This window comes from Primulina tabacum, chromosome 12, assembly GCF_025594145.1.
Source record: "Primulina tabacum isolate GXHZ01 chromosome 12, ASM2559414v2, whole genome shotgun sequence".
Lineage (NCBI taxonomy): Eukaryota > Viridiplantae > Streptophyta > Magnoliopsida > Lamiales > Gesneriaceae > Primulina > Primulina tabacum.
Genome location: NC_134561.1, coordinates 18,751,677 through 18,772,515, shown reverse-complemented (window position 1 = coordinate 18,772,515; position 20,839 = coordinate 18,751,677). Strand labels below are relative to the sequence as shown.

The following is a 20,839-nucleotide window of genomic DNA, read 5'->3' as shown; positions in this document are numbered from 1 at the left end:
TTTGATATGTACTGTAATTAGTTACTGGTTTGTAGAATATGAATAAAACGAGGCATGTATATTATGTTTGTTGTAATGTAATGAATATAGAATTAGCTTGTGCTTGAGTTATAAACATTTGATTTAATGTTAAAAGCAAAATTTTGACCCGTATTTTTGAACAAGGATCCGATTAATCCCGAAAAGAATTGAGTTAGAGCCCGGGTCCCCACAATCTCCGGATATAATGTGACCCAGAAATACTACCTGTTTCAACCAAAACTCGCATTTCGACAGTTTAGCATACAATTTCTCAGCTCTCAATATTTTCAACACAGTTCTCAGATGTTCTGCATGTTCAATCATATTCTTGGAATAAATCAGAATGTCATCAATGAATATGATTACAAATTCATCAAGATATCTCTGAAAGACACGGTTCATCAAACCCATGAATACAGCTGGTGCATTAGTTAAACCAAACGGCATGACAATAAACTCATAGTGTCCATACCTGGTTCTGAATGCTGTCTTTGAGATATCAGTATCCTTGACTCTCAGCTGATGGTATCCAGATCTCAGATCGATCTTGGAATACACTGAATAACCCTGCAACTGATCAAACAAATCATCAATGCGAGGCAAGGGATATTTATTCTTTACCGTTGCTTTGTTCAGTTGTCGGTAGTTGATACAAAGCCTCATCGAACCATCTTTCTTTCTCACAAACAGTACTGGAGCACCCCAAGGAGACACACTCGGTCTGATATACCCCTTGGCCAATAAATCCTCCAACTGTACTTTCAACTCTTTCAACTCAATCGGTGCCATTCGGTATGGAGCTCTAGATATCGGAACTGTACCTGGCATCAACTCAATGCTGAAATCTATCTCTCGAATCGGAGGCAAACCAGGAATCTCATCTGGAAAGACATCAGAAAACTCACACACCACTGGCAAGTCCGCCAATGATGGACTCGATTTCAGTAAATCTACTGAATAGACAAGGAACCCCTCCACTCTTTTCTGCAACAATCGAGTCATAGATAAGACGGATATCAAAGGAATTCTGGCTCGAGAACCCTTACCGTAAAATTTCCACTCCTCAGCCATCTCAGGTCTGAATCTCACTATCTTGTGGAAACAATCAACTGTAGCTCTGTACTTGGTCAACATATCGATACCGATAATACAGTCGAAATCAGATAGCCCAAGCACAATACAGTCTAATTCAATCTCATGCCCATCATACCGCAGTATACAAGATCTAACAGAAGTCACTGATACAAGACCTTTCCCCAAAGGAGAAGAAACAGATACTACCGCAGATAGGGACTTAACAGGTAATGCATGCATCAATGCAAATCTCTCAAAAATAAATGTATGTTATGCACCAGTATCAATCAATATATATGTAGGATAATCAGAAATAGAACAGTTATCTGCAACGACATCATCAGGTGCATCCTGTGCCTTCTCCTCAGTCAAAGCAAACACTCTGGCCTGCTGTCTCGGAGGCTGGCTCACTGTCTGGCTACCTCCTGGCCTCTGCTGTGACTGGGTCGATGGTGCTGGCTGGAAAGAATGAACAGCAGATGGTCGTCTCCCTGTCTGAGCCACTGATCCAAATGACTCTGCTGCCTGGGATCCCTGGGCACCTCTCTGTGGACATACTCGGGCAAAATGTCCCTGCTGTCTACAAATACGACAGCTGTCAAACACTCCTCGGCACTGCTCTGTGGCATGCTTCCCTCCACATGTGCTACAATAAGGTCCAGTATAGCTCTGGCTCTGACCAGTCTGTCTCGAGCCACTTGAACTGGATGAGCTACTTCCAGATTTCTTGAACTGCTTCCCTCTAGCTTTCAGGAAGTCTTTCTTTCCACTACCACTGCCACTCTCAAATCGAGGAAGTGGTTGCTGTGGTCTCGGTGCTGGAGGTACAAACGAAGCTCCCTTCTGTCTCATCAGACCGGCTTTGGCTCCCTTGGCCCTGTTCAAGGCATCGGTAAAATTATTCGGTCTCCCGGTATTCACTAAGGTAAAGATCTCCGGATTCAGGCCATTAATGAACTGATCAGCAACAGCTTCTTCATTCTCGGCCACATGTGGAGCAAACCGCAATAAGGTCGAGAACTTGGCAACATATTCCTCGATGTTTAACTGGCCCTGTCTCAAATTAGCAAACTCGGCCCCCTTGTCTTTCCTGTACGACACTGGAAAGAATCTCTGATAAAATTCAGTTCTAAACATATTCCAGGTAATAGTCGTACCTCGATGCTCCAATGCCTTCTTCGTGGTAATCCACCAGTTCTTTGCAATATCGTGCAACTGGTGTCCAATTAGTTTCACTCTCCTCTCATCAGTATAGTCCAGGGACTCGAATAGCATCTCGATGTCATCTAGCCAACTCTCGCAATCCACTGAATTCTCAGTACCTTTCAGTGTCGGTGGATAAAATGACTGAAATCTCTTCAATAATGTTTCCATCGGAGTGGCTATGACATCCATCGGAGGATTCGAAGTACTATCCTGTTCTGGTATTCTTCTCGGAGGCATATCTGATAATCAAAAGGATTAGTAACCCCAAAAAACAATTCTGTTTCAGTCCTCCTCCGATCATCTTACTGCTGATCTAGAATCAGTGCTGATTCATTCTCAATAACACATGTTTTCAAATCAATTCAGATAAACAGATAAACATGCATTATAATGCAGTAAATCATGCTAGCAATCAAAGGTAGGAAAGAAAACACATTCTACCCCGCTCACTAGCTCCTATCTCATTCTATAGGATCTATCGCTCTGATACCACCTGTTGTGGGGACCCGGACGCTAATCATACTCTTATTCATTATTAGGACAATTTAATCAATTATAATAAACAGGTCTAAATTTTTTTTTTAAAATACGGAACGTAATGGGATTCAATCTAATATACATATCAGTATTAAAGTACAAGTCTTGTACTATATATACAATCATTCAACTAAGGTTTAACAACTAGCCATCAAGTGTTCAAACCCTATCTACAGCAACATCAAAGTCCGTGGTCTCCACTCTAATCATGATCTCTCGTCATCTCCTCGACCCTGATCATGTCCCACCTGTTGTCATGCACACATATAAACACGACAACAGCCGGATAATTCCGGTGAGAATATAATCCCAGTATAAATCAACGAACATGCAATCATATAATCAATATAAAGCATGAAGCAGATATCAGATATATATCGAAGTCTGAAACATAATTAATATAAAACTATCAATCCTACTCGTGACTCCACGACTCAGACTAGACTCAATCCTAGTCTAGGGATCCCAGTTTCCAGACGTTGACATTCCTATATCGACCAACAGTAATAGAAGAAACTCTGATTCTATCCACGTCGATATAACCAAACATCCAGTGTCTTGACCTATCCGTCACAGACTATGGCACTATCGCCAATACACTATCTTGTGACATCGTGCAATGTGCCCGTGGCGATCCCATCACTATCAGGCACTTCTGTCACAAGATCACTCGTCTAATACTCGTCTAATACATGCTTCCTATAAATCAATAGAACAGCATATAAAATCAAATCAATGCATATAACAACAATAAGTATGTGATTTAGGGAAACTCAAGTATATCCTACTTGAGTCGATCTCCCAATATCACATTGACTTATACCTTTCTTTCGTTGAAGTTCTGACAACGTTCAAGTCTGGAATTCAAAGTCTGTCAATCCCTCAATCTGGCCATGACAATATCAATAATATCATATCAATATACTGCTCAAATCAATAACAATCTAATCCATATGGATCCAACTCAAAATCAACGGCATAACGGAACGATCTTGACATCCCCGTCAATACCACATCAACATATATCAATTACAATCTATAACCCATATCCAATACAATCTGTAATCAATTAACAATCCAAATCTGTTCAATATCAATCGATATATTCTAAAAAATCATAACAATTTCATAATCAATCTGTTTCTCAATCTGACTTCGATTCTACGATGTCTAATAGATCAAGAACATCGTATATGAATCATATCCGATTCTGACAACATCATAATTTCAAAACATATCAAAACGTAACAAAACTTACGTCCAGTTGTAGCCTGCGTCGATAGGAGCACAGTACTGAAGTCAGATTCAAAATCTAACGGGCGGATTTCGCACAAATCGAATTCTAGTATCAAGGATTAAGGCTTTTTCCCCAGATTTTTTGCAAAATCGAAATCTAACGGGCAGATTTTTGCACAAATCGATTTTGCATGCTCCGGGGCAAGTGGTTTATTCTTCATAAAACACGTCTCACCGCGGGTGCGCTACACTTTGGACCGCGGGTGCGCTGAGCGTACTGATCCACACTCAAAATTGCATGAACGACGACCGCAGGTGCGCTATCCTTTTTACCACGGGTGCGGTCTGGTCTCTGTTCATTTACCGCAGGTGCGGTGACTTTTCGGGCGCGGGTGCGGTACGCCTACTGTAAACCTTCAACATTTCATGATAAACGACCGCGGGTGCACTGTCTCTGCTGTCCCAACAATATATTTTGCAACTAAAATCGAATCGCAACGTCGCTTCTTCGACCTTCGATAAATACATCAAATCATGCATTAATAATTGATGATTACCAATTCACATCTCGGGCATTACAACATGAAAACCCGATGACCTTGCATTTCTTCCGCATAGTATGATCATGAGCCATATGTTTAAAGATTATTTTTAAATGTTTTTATGTCTTTTGATACGGTTGGATTTTGAAAGACTTTTGGGTATTGCGTTCAAGTTCTTTTTAAAACAATAGACTAAGAGTTTGATTACATTTAAGATTTATTTAGCTGTCTGTAGTTATTTTTATTCAGTGGTTGGATGACTTTTTAAACTGCATGGTTTGACTTAGATTCATGTGTATGAGTATGTGTATTTTCGGCCTTAGTAAAAAAAAATTTCTAGCAATATTTAGTTGTAAACGTTTCAAAAACACCCGCTAAACTGCAAAAACTCCATGTCGACATATAGTCTATACTCCGTAAACCCCAAATATATAATCAAAATTAATAACAACTGACCAACACCTCATCTGTTTCAATTCAATGATTAAAATTCATTTGTATAATAAATTCAAAATAATTCCAATTTCACAACTATACTCTTTTATTATTCATTAAAATTATACACTATCCAACAATATTTAATTTATGTATGATTTAACAATTGATCAGATTTATTTCAAAAACTGACGAATTTCAAACATCAACAGAAATATAAAATTTATACATTAAATAGAAGACCTTGTATGCACGATTCCAAAACTGAAGTCAGTTTCTTCGACCGGATAAATCGCAAAGTTAAAAAAAAATCAAAAATCTTATTCACTCCTCTTTCTCTCTCCTTTGTTTTCTTTCTATTTGTCTACTTAACTTTTCAAATTATTTAATATTAATAATATAATATATTTAACATTTCGAATAACGATATATCTGTTTGGACTAGTCAAACAATCAAATTTACCAAAACTCGAAACACGAAACTTCTTTATCCTTGAGTTTTATGTCATCTCCAAAATTTTAAATCATTTAGACTTTTTATGACAAAGATATGTCATATTTCATTATTTAAAAAATCATTAATTATTTAGTAATCTCACATTATTAAATCAACAAATTGTTGTATCTATTTCGTACATTACAACCTATTGCTCCTTAGCGCATGTTCAATCTAACTCCTCGGGTGATGAAACTGGAAAAGATTCAGCTACTCTAAACACTTTGATTTGTTTGTACCAAATAACCTTTAGGAGCACTCGATCATCCGGATTGGAAATCAACAGTAATGAAAGAGATGAAATATCAAAGAAAAAGTGGGGACATGGGAAATTGTAAATCCACCTGTTGATCACAAAACAGTCGGGAGCTAAACGCTCGATCAAGGTAATGTATAATTTAAAATATTGAAGTTATAATGTTAACACAAAAAATGTCAAGCATTCGAAACCTACAATAGGTTGATGCAAGTTAAATAGAATACAATGACATATACGTCATCTAATTCAATAAGAATCAATATTTTTCCTTATCTTGCCATGTGAAATCTTATCATTTAACCAATTAACATCTCAAATAAACTTTATATTTTTCAGTAAAAGAATTTTTGTATTTGCGTGTGTTGTTGGCACGTGTAAACATGGAGGAGGATATAACGCTCCTACTTGGTTTGTAGGTTCTCTCCAAGTCAGTTTCTATTTTTGTATTTGCGTTTGTGTTTGTGAAAAATTCTGCAAACTTCGTGTTCTAAGTCTTGATTTTTGTCCCTTCTATCGTGCTTCTATCATTTGGCCATAAATGGGATCAACGATAATGGAGAATTGAATGCTTATATTAAAGGATTTTTCATTATTTCTGTGTTAATTTGGGCTCACTGAAATTTACATTTGTAAACAAACGAGTCTCAAATTCAAATACAAAACTTCAAAAAATAAGAATTTTGCATCAGCAGCAAGCCAAAACGTTTAGGTTGTGGTGGTACCCATGAATTTCATTATGATAGATTTTAAATTCATTGATGTACTTGAATGTACAAAATTCAAGGTGATTTTACATTCACTTCCTATTAAGTTATTAACAAATTTTAAGAGAAATTGTAATGCCCCAAATACAAATCTGAAGATATTATTAATGAAAATTTTAAATCCACTCTCTAAATTGAATTAAATAACACAATTATTTTTTTAAAAAAATAAAACAGCAGGAATGAATTCACTACAATGGGACAAAAAAATTGATGCTCGCCTTTAGGAATGACAATGGTCCGATCTGGGTAAAATTTCATATCATCCGTTATAATCCTTATTTATTATATTCATCTTCATCCCATCGAATATTTAATTTCATCTTCATCACCACATCAGCCGGAGGATTGAATATACATTCCCTACAAATATATCATATTACTACCTATAATTGCATTTTCTCAAATTTGAATTATTTCGAGTAATCTACGGATATTTAATAAATTGTTGAGAACAATAAAAAAAATAAAATATAAAAAATAATGAATTAAACATTATAAAAAATTAACAAATATTATAAACAATTTATCCTAACACCATAATCAAACAAAAACAGAATTAATTCGGTACTAACAATTTTCTTCATTCGGATTTCTATTGCCGAAATTGTTCGGATTTTATTAAATGATTAGACCACAAATTATTGAAAAACATACCAGTCGATAGCTTAATGCAAAAAGCTATAGCAACATTTCAGCGATCTGGACAGCATTAAGAGCAGCACCCTTGCGTATTTGATCGCCACAAACAAAGATGTCCAATCTATCAAGCAAAACCATGCGCTTTGTAGCACAGAATAAACAAAAATCAATGAGAAGTATTAACAGGTAATATGTTGTTAATTTGTTACCCATGGTTTCCATCAAGGGAAACGTCTTGTCGTATTCTTCCTACAGCAACATCGTCTTTATTAGAGACTTCCAATGGCGTGGGGAAGTGGTTCGCTGCACGGTCATCAATAACCACTACCCCTGGTGCACTGCTTAGGATCTCTCTTGCAGTGTCCTGAAGAAAAAGGGGAATTTTTTTCCGAATAAAATAGTAGGCACTCCAAGGAGAAAACAGGTGTTCATTTTTTTAAAAAAAATTAAGGTGACCTGAGTATTACCCTCATATGATAATAGATCCAGAACAAACAAATATCAGAAGGTGGTTTATTTAAAACTATGGTGAAAAATAAGTATAATCAGGCAAAACAGGAAATTAAGATGCTTGAGGGTTCGTGTCCATAGTCTCTGGACCGCTTCCCATCTTCATGGTATCATATTTAACTCTAGTGACAGTGCTCCAACATACACATCCAAATCGAAAGGATAAGAGACAGCAGATAAGGAGAAACTTATGGGAAGGTAATTGTTTACAGGCTGATTAGTTATTGAATAAATGTACTTTTTGAAGGTTATTATCATTTTAGAGCTCTGAAAATATGCAAACAAACAGCAGTAGTACATAACTCTGAATAAATGAATATCTTTTTGTTCAATTCACTTTTTTTTTGTCCAACACATGAAAAAAGGTTCACTTGATTATCAGTTGTCACAAGTGAGGCAAAAGAAAAAAATTAATCTGGAAGATATACCTCATCTAGAGATTTCTCAAATTGAAGATTTACACTCTCAGCATGAGCCCGCATAACAGGTACTCTTATGCAAGTGGCAGTAACTTTCACACTCGTATCATTCTGTGGCACATGTAGTAGAAAGGGTCAGTTAAACGTGATCATATATAACTTCTGCATCATAACATCATGTAGGAAATTATAAACTACACGAAATTTGACAGTTCTCTTATACAATTAAACAATGCATTACCCATATTTTTCTCGTCTCTTTTACTAATTTCATCTCCTCTTCATTGTATCCATTGGAAAGGATGGGTGCATTATGTGAGAACAGGTTAAAAGCATACTGCACGGAACTATAAAGTTAATAAAATCAAAATGAAAATACCACGCAGAAAATATTTTTAGAGCATCAAATATGAGAAAACAAACAAGAACACTAAATCAAACCTGCTGCTTAAAAATTTGACAGGTTGGTTCTTTCCCTTCCAGTACCTGTTGCGAACAAATATTTAGTGTGTCCTTTAATCAGGTGATAAGGTTAAAAAAACTAACAAGCCAGTAAAACACCTCACGAGTCTGTTGTTCAAGCTCTTCCATTGCAGCAGCTCCAGCACCACTAGCTGCCTGGTATGTGCTGACAACCATTCGTGTGACCTGCAAAATTTGGCAGTATAAATACACACATATACATTGGCAAGTCAAAACCGTGCCAGTCATGTATTGTCAAGGGCGTCCAGGAACCTCATATTTGTTTTTTAGTAAAACAAACAGAAAAAAAAATTATTTATTATAGAACATATCATGGTGAAATGAAAAATATTGAGGTAAAATTATCAGTTTAGCAAACTTCCGAAGTTACTCTTGAAAATTTCTTTATATTTGGCAAGAGGGTGAAAGGAATTTATGTTCATTTAGAAGTGACAAAATATAATCCTGAGATACTCGTATCGACTCAAATGCATCAAGTTAACTGGTAATATTTGACAATTCAAAGAAAAACTATCCATTAATTCCAAACTGATCTCTCTCCAAATTCAGCATTAAAATATATAAAAGGCTTCATTAATTCCAATAACAAAATACAGTTTTCAAAATCAAAATTACAAATCTGAATAGAAACATAAATAGAAAGACCTCCATAAAAACGAAAGCTTTGTATACTGCATCCCTTTATACACCATTTATCACAAATCTAGAAGCAGAAGCTTATATTTAAAACATGTAGATTCCCACACTTAACAAGTGTGATTTTTAGCTATTGCGACAAGAAAAAAGCTCACAAACTTGGCATAAATGAATCTAAACTTGTGCAACATTAAATATTTCATGCAAGTATACTTTGAATTTAGTGTATGAATAAAAAGAAGCCTTATTAGTTCTAAGCGAGCATTCTATAATTCATGTTTAATGTTTCCGGCATTCACTGTAAAGTGAATGTAGAAACATAAATGTAAGAGACACTCAACAAATAACATTCATTGCTATGAAATCCACATGCCAATAATTCCAACAAAAATGCACCTCGAGAAAAATATTCAATACGTTCTGTAGGGGCCATAACTAATTGATTATAGTCGCCCCTAAAGCATGGAAAGTTGAGCACCCAGTGTTACAGGGTACGTTGATAAGCTGCAGATAAAGTGATGGTGCAATGATCCCAGTGAATCTTGTAGCGCCAACATAGTTAAGCTAATGCAATAAAATTAATTAATAAGTAGATAATAGACAAACAATAAAGATCCCCATGCTCTTTTTGAGTTTGAGGCTTTGAACCTTCCTTCTGTGAAGTATAAGAGGAAGCAATAAAATTCATTTTTCCAAGCTACTTTCAAATACTTTCATCTACATGTAAATGACCAAAATATCTTCTAGGGATAACACTAACCAGGTTCTATTATTCTTATATTTAATCCTTATATCTTTTTGTTCTCATGCTTCTCACATCTCTCACCCATACACGATACCAATAACATCATGTCCCCATAGAGAACATAAAAGCAAATACCCATGGCACGACCACGGTTATACAATAGTGATAATTTTCAAAATATAATCTTTAGTCACTTCATTGATCTCTTCTATACATGGAATAGAGATTCATTAAATCCATCAAATTGCCATTCCCTCTCTACATTCTTGCAACCATATTTAGCTCAACCACACCACAATTATTTAATTAGAGATTAAATTTTAAAGACAAGCAATTATATTCTCAACCATATATATTGTACATTTATTATCGCCAGCTCTTAAGGTCATACAAGTTCCAATCCACAAATGACATAAAGATCATGGAAAAACAAAATCTTCTACAAGGCAAACCCACACAAAATTACACGGAAAAGCAATTTTACCACCGTGCAAGCATATTCAAATAAATCAATCAGCAAAAAAAAACTTTACTTTAGCTCGGCGATGAAGTGGGGTGGCAGCCACGAGGCAAATAATGGTCGAACAATTCGGATTGGCAATAAGCGCTCCTTTCCCACTTTTCAACTTAATTCCCACCATAGCCGCCGGATTCACTTCCGGAATCACGAGCGGAATCCCCTCATCCATCCTAAACGCGGAGCTATTATCCACTACAATGGCGCCTTTTTCAACGGCTATAGGTCCGAATTTCTTGCTTATACTCCCGCCAGCACTGAAAAGTGCAAGGTCGACATTGTCGAAGCTGGTATCGTCCAGTTCCTTGATTGTGTAGCTTCGGTTCTCATATGTCATGGTTTTTCCCGCAGAGCGCTTGGAGGCCAGGAGCACGAGGGAGCGATATGGGAAGTCACGGTCGGATAGAACGGAGAGGAATTCTTGGCCAACAGCGCCTGTGACGCCTACGATAGCGACGGATGGGCCGTCTTCTCTGAGGGACATGCGGACGGAGAAACGAGGGTTGGTGCGGCGTGGGATAGGGAGGTTAGCACTAGTGGTTTTGAGAAAGGGGGCATTCACATGGTGGCGGAGAGATAGGGTGGGGACCTTCATTTCGCGACAGCGGCGGCGGGCGGCGGCGGAGAAAATGAAATAGTATTTCAGTAGGGTTAATTAAAAGCCGTTTGGAATGGATTCCAGCAAGGAGAGTACTGAAAAACAAGGGCCCTCTGCTGTTCCAAACTTGGCCGTCAAACACATATTAAGGCTTAATCGCTATTTGCCCCTTTAAACTAACTGTTATTTTCAATATGCCCTCGGTTTGTATAAAAAAATTTACACGATAAGTCTTTTGCAGTTCCCAATAGAACACATATGCTAGAATCCAAAAAAAAAAAAATTAGAGGAGCGTCAATAAACTTTTTTAAAAGATATTTGCTTTTAAAATTTATTTTCAACCGTATTTTGGATGGTTGAAAGTTTTTTTCAAACGGCTAGAAATATGAATAACTTGACAAGTGCGGAAACTGGTTCAATATTTCTAATGATGATTTCAGCAGTTGTCAATCTAATCAACAAGATACGGTTGAAACTTTAAGAACTTGCGGAAAGTAAATACACAAGATTTTTATGGATGTTCGGGGATAAAACTGATACGTCACCCCTTCTTCCTCTTTAGGAAGGATTCGACTAAAAGATTTTGATTTTACAAAACTCTTTGCAACAGTCCACTCCAATCAGGACTTATCACACTGCATGTTTTAGAACTCTTAGTGACCACTTTACACTTCTGGATTTTAAAAACCCTCGGTTCACCAGACACAACTATTAATCAAATAACCAAAAGGTTATTGATATAAGTAAACAATCTTGTTTTGGTAACAAGAAAAAGATCCTTGAAATATCAAATATCTTTCTGTTGAGTGCGTGCTTGAATGAGCGATTGAGGTATGTAATCTTTGATTGTGCTCAGATTCTTGAAGTATGCAGGCTTGGAATAATTTCTGTAGAAAGCTTGATGATTGTTTATCTCGTTTTCTCGCGTCTGTCTATTACATACTTCCAGCTCTGCTTATAAAAGTTTTCATTCTAACGGTCGGAAATAGATTAGCAACGTTAACCTGTAACCTTGGAATGATGTGTCACTATCAGCTGTAAATACATTAAGTGTTCTTCAGCAAAGCATTTAATGTAAGGTCCGGGAAATTTAAATTACGTAACCCGAATGCATGCAATCTAGGGTTTTATTTAAATCATGTGTTTATTTATTTTTATGCATTTAATGTATAATTATTGCATGATATTATTCATTTCACGTTTATTTTAAAGTTCACGCGTTAGGTTTTCTAGATGCATTTCGCGCTCGATCGAGGACGGAGACCGGTGATTTATCAAGAAATGAGCTTTGTTGGGTATTTTATTAATATAAGGTGTTTTAAGTGTATTTTTGTTTTTCCATGATCTTTAATTAATATAAGGTGTTTTAAGTGTATTTTTCAAGAAATGGGCTTTGTTGGGTATTTTATCCGCCGGAACATATTTTTAATCGGTATGCAAATTTTAACGATTCGAAGCACTATTGAGTCTCTGGCGATATTTTCAAAAATGCATCAAAATGAAATATTTTTCGGGAATATTTTTGGGCTTGTTGGGTTTGTTTTATGCTAAATGGGCCCAAAACCCTTTTAATTTTTAATTAGGGCTCATTAGTGTATTATGTCCCTACTTAAACCTAATTACCTAAACCCAATCCCTAATTAAACCATATTGGCCGCCCCTTCCCTCCACCAGCAGCTTCCCTCACGTGAAAAACCAGCAGCAAACCTTCAGCAAGCTTCCACCTTCGAGTTTCTTCGAGCAAGCATCCTTCCCTGCTCCACCGGTGCCTCCCCGACGCGTGTTTCTCCTAGTTTTCGTTCACAAATCTTCAAGGCATGCTTGTATCTCGTTTTCTCTTCATTCACGCCATAATATTGCTCTCATTTATGTAAAAGCATGAGGATTTTGTTCGGTTATCATGAGGACTCGTTTTTACACAAGTTATTGTTGTGTTTGTGCATTCTTGTGTTGTGCTCTCATGTTTTCTTGATGTTTATTGCAAGGGGATGCTAGTTTATGATGTAAAGGGGGGTGTGCACGTCTAGAACCAAGGGAACCAGGAGCTGGAGTCACGACTTGAATGAGTTATTGGGTAACCTAGGTGAAACATTTCGGTTAAGGCTCGATCGGTTGAAGGGTTTTGGGAACTAGCGAGCGTGAGCACCATGGGTGTAATAGCCTAGCCTGGTGTACGGTACGGTTTAAGATTTCGTATGATTATTGACTATTTGGTTAAGTTTAAGTATAGTTTTGATGTTAAGAGTTGCAATTTATGGTTTATAGCATTGTTGTTATTAGATGTTGTGTAGCTGTGTTGTAGCGTCGTTGCGGTTTAATTCGTGGTAATTCGTTTGTTGAGCCGATTGGTATGAGGTCAATTGGAGTGGTTAGATAAGATAGAGAGTTGCAACTTTCTTGTTGAGAGTGTTGCCGAATTATGAGAAGAAGCGTCGTTGTGATTCAATTTTTATTTCATAGAGTTTATTGTTGGCTTCAGAGGCAGTGCACCCGCACTGAGAAAGGACCGCACCCGCGGTGGCATGACCGAAGCAAGACCGCACCCGCGGTCTCTTGTTTCAGAATTTGTGATGTTTTCCAGTAGGCAGAGCGCACCCGCGGTCAGTTTTGCAGCGCACCCGCGGTCGTCATTTATGGATTTTTTTGATGTATTGCCGAAGGCACACCGCACCCGCGGTGTAGAAGCTAGCGCACCTGCGGTCCGTGTACAGTAGAAGCGTGTTTTCGAGATTTAAGTGATATAAGGCATGGGTTAGCTCACTTTTTCTCATTCTTTTCCCTCACTTCTCGTTTTCAGCTCTTGGGAGACTAGGGTTTCTACATTTCTTCCTTTCATTTCCTTGATTCAAGCTTCTTGTTGGTTATTTGTTGTGAGATTAAGGTTCTTGTGGATTCAAGGAGTTAAGGTAAGCTTATGGGTTTGTTTATTTCTTGGTTTTGGTGTTGGGAGAAGTATTGGGTTTGTGGATTGTGTTGGTTTTATGGATTTAATAGTATGGGTTTGTGATTATTGAGATGATAATGGTGCAATACATGGTTTATTGTTGTAGGTTGTGTACCAAGAGATTATATTCAAGGGTTCTATTGGTTGTAAGTGGAATTTCATTCCTTGTGCTCACATGATAATATATGTATGGTGTTTCAATGGTTTTAATGTGCTATTCCCTTTATTTGATTCGTGATATGTATTGATACACTTTGTTGTATATTATGGAGGTATTTTATGTCTCAATTGTGAAAAAGAAAATACAAGAGAAAAGAGTCTTCAAAGTGTTTGATTTAATGCCAAAGAGAGAGTTTAAATGATTTATTGGATTGATAGATACATAGTCAGAGATTGCATACAATTAGTTGATCAACGACCATAGGCTTATATCCCTCAGAGTTATCGATTTATATCGATGGGATATAGGTACAGAGACAGAGATACTATATAGATATCAATCCAACAGAGAAAAGAGAAATATCATCTTATTGTTATATTATGCTATGTTATTCATGTTTCAAGAGTTGATGGTATTTAATGATTTCAAAGCCATGTTTTACAGAGTATGATATATATATATGTCCATTGCTATGTAAGAGTTCCACTTACTGAGTTTTATACTCATTTCAGTTATTTCATGTGATGCAGATAAGAGCGACGAGCAGGGACGTTGATTGGGGCCGGAGTCATATGCATAAGAGATGGAAGGAAGAAGGCTACTTTTGCTAGCATTTTGGACATGATCACAAAAATGATATTTTGTATTTTGTTGTATCATTTCATTGATCATGTATATACTTTTGATTGTAAATGTTTTTATGTCAAGAAATTTTTAATCCTTCCTCCCTTCAAGTAAAATTTTTAGTATTCCGCTGCTATTTTATCAAAACCGGTCAGAGCGTTACAATGGGGCTTGCATGGGGCTGTGTTCGAGAGCCATATATGAAACGTCCTGCCCTTTTTATTGCTTTAAAAGTACTAGAAATTTTTTTTTTAAAAACCTCACATAGCATTGGCCGAACCATAAAATTTCATAAAATACTTTTGATATCATTTTAAAATAAACAACCAACTAACATTTTTCTAAATCTAAAAATAACATTTGAAAAGTATAGCCCATACTATAACCTCTCAAAAACCACTCATACTCATGATAAAAGTCATAAAATCTTTTAACATAAATCATAACATATATGCGGAAACTAGCGTCGGTCCTCGGGTCATGTGCACCTTCAGTCCAGTCGGATCAACCATCAAGACCTCCATTAGCATTATCATGATAACCTGCATCCATCACACCTAGTGAGTCTAAAGACTCAACACACCATAATCTTTATAACGAGTAATACGTAATACAGTCAACATATAACGGTGAAAAATACTTGTACTTAAAATATCGTTTTCATGAAGATGCATAAACATAAACATTTTCGTAAACATTTTCATGATGCATAAAACTTCAACATAAAAATTTTCATAACATGCAAACATGAATTTCCTTTTCCTCAACATGACATGACATAAAACCTTAAACATAATCATGAATATTTCCTCTTTTTTTTCTTTTTCCTTTGTTGAATTCAGATCGTTAATTGTGACTATCCTGACATGACATGACATGACGATGGATCCATCTACATAAAACCACAGTACTGGGCGGCGGGGACATCAGCGACACTCTCATCGGTCAACTGAGCCTTGGCCTAACATGTTCGAATAGAAATACGATCGTCGGGGCTCCCTCTGGGGCCTTCTCCCATAAATGGGCTCCCTCTGGGGCCTTCTCCCCTCACGATATTCCCATTCTTCCTCAAACCTCATAACCTCATATTCGCAATAATGGAAACACGATCGCGGGCTCCCACTGGGACCATAACCCTCACGACGTCGCCATTATCAACGAATTAGTCACAATCACTTCACTTCCTTCAACATTTTTCATTCACATCACTTTATAAAAATCATGCATAACATAACATTTTGTTTTCGAAACCAAGCATGCAACATGTCTTTTAAATGTCTTCCTTAAATCATAAAAATCAAATAGACATTTTAAAATCATAATTTAATCATAAGCATTTCATAAACATTTAAAAATTATCATAATATCTTAAAAACAGTAATTAGGGCACTGCCATGACCTTTACTAATTTCCCGGTGTAAAAAGACCGTTTTACCCCTGGACTCGATATTTTACGTTTTCGACTTTTTTTCTTGATTTCTTGACTCTAACATGTCCCAAATAATTATTCAAGCCTACATGAATTTTTCCATATTTTTATTTAGCTTAAATCGAGTACATTTAATTTAATCTTTAAATGGGACATATTAATGCGTTTTAATCCCGAATTAAACCAAATCTTAATATAAATTTCTCAAATTAAAAACTTAGACTTATAATAATTATTTAAGCTTAAACCTAATTTTTCATAATTTTATAAAGCTTAAAACTAGGCTTTTCAATTAACTCGTTAATTAGCGTTTCGTGCGGTGATTAAATTCCGAATAAATCCAAAACTCGTTATTCTGATCCCAAATTTTAGACATAACATTTTTAGTATTTATTCTACCCTTCCAAGTCATGAGACACACCCGTGGACCCATGGATTTAATTTTTAGTTCTTAAATCTCGTTTTTGACCCTTAACCGAACACACCGAGCCATCTCCTAATTTACTCGAGCCGCGCCCGAGCCACCTCGAGCCAAAACCTAGCAAACCCATCTAGGGACACTACTGTGCAAGCCCAAGCCCTAGAACAGCCCCTTAAACCCTCAAAAAGCATGCTGCAAACTACACCAGATTGCATGTGTGTGTGCTCGTGAAGAGTCCTACACTTGCCAATACTCCTAGCCAACTAGGACACCTCCAGCTGGTTAGCCCTCGACCCATCCTGACCCTAACCAACCCTGGACCACGAACAGCCCCTACCCAGACCAGCCCAAGCCCTGGACCCCAAGCCCGTAGCTTCTGAATCTGTAACACAACCTGCGCGCTAGCTGCTCTCTCACGGCTCCCTCACGGTTCCATCTTCTCCTCAAGCCAGCAGCGACCCATGCCTCTCCAGCCCCTACCCCAACCCTTGAACATCTCCCTTAGACCCTATCGGATCCACTTGGCTCGCCCCCAGGCCAGCCGCAAGCCCCTAACTTTCCCGACCAAAATCTGCGCGTGACTTGGGCGAGAGTCCCACTTCACGTGGGCTCTTCCCCAGCCCATGGCTCGACCCCTAGCCCTCCTAGGACTCTTCCTTGGACCTAACCATGACCCCTAGGACCCAACCACCAAGCCTGGTCGAGCCCCCTTCCCCCATGCATAAAATCGAACCCTCTTGAATTTAGCACACCCATCAACCTACGATTCAGGCCTTGTGTTTCAAGTGTGCAGTGTTCTTGACGTGTTTCTTGCCCCTTAATCTTGTGTAAAAACTTGCTTAACCATATCCTAATTCATGGCAGCCCCTTAAGATCATATTTAACATGATTTTGGAAGCAAATACAAGCTTTAAAATTGACCCATGCCACAAAAACGAAATTGTTTCATGATGCACTTATTTCTCATGCAAAAACTCAATTAAATAAAATACTATGATGTGATAGATGTTTGAAAGAAAGAATATGGCGTACCTTTGCGTTTTAAACGCACGAAAAAACCGTTGACGACGAAGAACGGACAAAAAACCTTGGCTATGAAACCTTAGCAATTCCTCTTTGAAACTTTCAAAATTTCCCTTCAAATTGTGGTAAGTGGGTGCCGTGTACTTGGAGTGATTTGGGAGAGAAAAGAATTCTGAAAGTGGCGTGTAGGTGTGAGGATTTGGGGAGGGTTTAATCATATTATATAGTTTAATTAATAACTAATTAGGCTTAAGCCCATTAAGGGATTTAATTAGGCCCATTAGTCTTTAATTAAATACTAAAAATAATTTTGTTAAAATAAGTTTGTGAATTTATTAGTCGGGTTGCTAAAACGTTCGTATTTTTGTTGAAAATCCAACACCGTAAAAATTACGTCCCGGCGTATAAAATCACGTCAAAACCCCATATTTTCAAAAATACTAAAAAGCATCAACCATATTTTAAATAATTAAAAACAACTATTTAATAAAAATATTTTCTATTTTTCAGCCCTCGGTCCCCGTTCCTCGATCGTCACTTGAATATTCCTTAAAAATACAATTTTTATGCAATCATGTAGAAAAATATATTTTAAATATGCAAGTATGCAAAACATAATTAATTCATGCAATTAAAACATTTAATTAAAATACAAAAGAATTTAATAATTGCATGCACGTGGTTTGCGTGGACTTTAAAATTTTCAGGGCGTTACAATGTAGGTCCAGTAGGGTCCTTAGGTGGGCTAGGATGGGCTGGTGTGTGGCTGGTCCCGATGGTTGTAGGCTAGGATTGAAAATTTGGGAAGAGTTGCACCTAGGGTTTCGATTGGAGAGTTGCATAACTTTTCCATCAACGTTCAGGGTGTGGTCGAAATATTTATGGGTCTGGTCTTGAGGGTTTTAAGGCTGTTAATGCGTTTATAAGGTGTGGTAAGGCTGGGAGAAGTTTGGTTAAGTTTCGGTTCGATTCGGGTTAAAATCGGAATCCCGGTCCAAGTTTTAAAACGAATCGGTTAATTTTTGAAATGGGCTCGAGTTTACGTCTAAGAAACACTTTTAATTATGTTTTGGGATGTTTTAAGGTGTATGGTAAGCATCGGGTCGAAATTTAGAGATCCAGGGGTAAAACGGTCATTTTGGGTTTCCGGGGGCAAAATGGTCATTTTGCACCCGAGGTGGGTTTTAGTCCTTGCAGCGCCCAGAGCAAAAATTTATCATGCTTTTAAATGTTTATACATCATGAATATGATTTTTATGAAATTATGAAAATTACGTTGCGTGCTTGATTTTAAGAAAAGTTTATGTATATGACTGTTTTATTAAGTGATGAATATGATGACATGTTTTGAAGGAAGGGAGTTGGTTGTGACTAATACAAATATGTTAATACGATGATATGTAAGGCCAAGGCTCAGTGGACGAATAATGCTGTCGCTGATATCCCCGCCGTCGGGTACCGTAGTTGACATGATAATACGAAAGTCCAAGCTAAGGAAAGGAATTCAAATTAAGAAAACGAACTCGTATATGTTGATATGATGATATGCGCTATGGTTATTATTTTGTTTTGACAGGTTATGATTATGCATACGAGTTTTCTCAGATCATGAAATGTATGTTGAATGCGGTATTTTTCACTGCTGCATGATATGTATATGTATTTGATATCACGGTACAGGTGTGTTGAGTCTTTAGACTCACTAGGTGTGTGTGATGCAGGTGAGCATTTGGATGAGGAGACTGGAGGTGCCGAACTCTGAGTTGGCAGGGCTGAAAGGGATCGATTTTAAGGTGTTCAAATGCGCAACGGAAGTTCAAAATGTTTAAGGGCATGAAAAGCGAAATTTTAAGGGAAAAATTTCTTGAACACCTCATGTACTAGTGTGTAACATATACAAAACACAAAACTATGACATTCATAGGGTGTTGAGAAATCGTTACCTATCAATCACAATGGATTGATGATGGCTCCAACTAAGGTGTAAACACCTGAGCTTTTGATGGGATGAACTTCTACAAGCTCTCCTCCTTTCCTTCAAAAATTAGGCCCACCACTTGCTAACTAGAACCCTTCTTACTTTGCACTAGAAAAATAAGAAGATTTTTCTTTGAGAAGAGAGTTGTTTCTCCAACAATTGAAGAACAAAGTGGAGAGTAAAATGAGGGAGAGAATAGCCTCAGAATTTCGGCCAAGGTGTCTAGCATGAAGGGGGAAGAGTTGCCTTGGTTGTGGGAAAAGTAGTCATCACTTTTTGCATGCCAAACAATTTTTAATGAAAAAGGATTCCCCAACTCTTCACCTCCCAATCATGCAAAACCTATTAGGGCTTGTAACAATTACAAAGGGCCCATGGACTTTTTAATTTAATTGTCTCAAACATATTTGGGCCCAATTAAACTTTACTTGATTTTACCGAAGCCCACTAGTTTAATAATTATTTCTAATTGGGCTCTACAAGGCCCAATGTTGTTTAATTAATCCAACACTTGAATTAATTTAATTATTTGGACTCTACTAGGTCCACTAGTGTTTAATTAATTCAACACTTGAATTAATTTAATTTAGTCCATAATAATGTTTATGAAAATCACAATTTTCAAATACATTATTTATTTGGCCAACTTTTAATTTAGGAACACTTTTACAAATTAAAAGTTACATTTCCCTCATAGAAGTCATACTTCTATTTATCCTTACGCTTATAAACTCCTTTATAAGCCGTTCAACACATTGAACTATTTTACTTCTCAACGGGATCTAGAAAGCTAGTACTTGTGTGGTCCTCAATGGTTCATTGATACAACTAGCCGTGGGTTCACATCTCCATGTGATTCGGACTTAACATGTCCTTATATGAGCATACCCCAATTGCTCCATTCTTACTTATCAACTCCTTGATAAAAAGAATGTCAGAACTCAAGTCTGATAGTACCCAACCAATCATGTTAAACGCCTAACAGCATCGCTTACATGATTCCCTAGGTATCAAATGATAGTGCCTGCAAGAACCATTCAATTATGGTTAGCGTACAGTACGGTCCCTTCAACTCATATATCCCGACCGATTCGACAACCATTGGTATATCGAGAGTTGTCAATGAATCGATACTATGTG

At 37.1% G+C, this 20,839-nt stretch overlaps 1 protein-coding gene across 1 annotated transcript; it reads right to left on the bottom strand.

Moving 5' to 3' along the window:
- Positions 1 to 6,658: 6,658 nt before the first annotated feature.
- Positions 6,659 to 11,244, bottom strand: LOC142521093 (uncharacterized). The gene is made up of 8 exons (XM_075624284.1): positions 10,539 to 11,244; positions 8,703 to 8,789; positions 8,583 to 8,627; positions 8,383 to 8,478; positions 8,151 to 8,252; positions 7,422 to 7,576; positions 7,228 to 7,333; positions 6,659 to 6,933 (listed from the first exon to the last, which is right to left on the bottom strand). The coding sequence occupies exons 1-7, from the start codon at positions 11,115 to 11,117 to the stop codon at positions 7,252 to 7,254; spliced, it is 1,146 nt and encodes a 381-aa protein (XP_075480399.1). The 5' UTR covers positions 11,118 to 11,244; the 3' UTR covers positions 6,659 to 6,933; positions 7,228 to 7,251.
- Between the last annotated feature and the right edge of the window lie 9,595 nt (positions 11,245 to 20,839).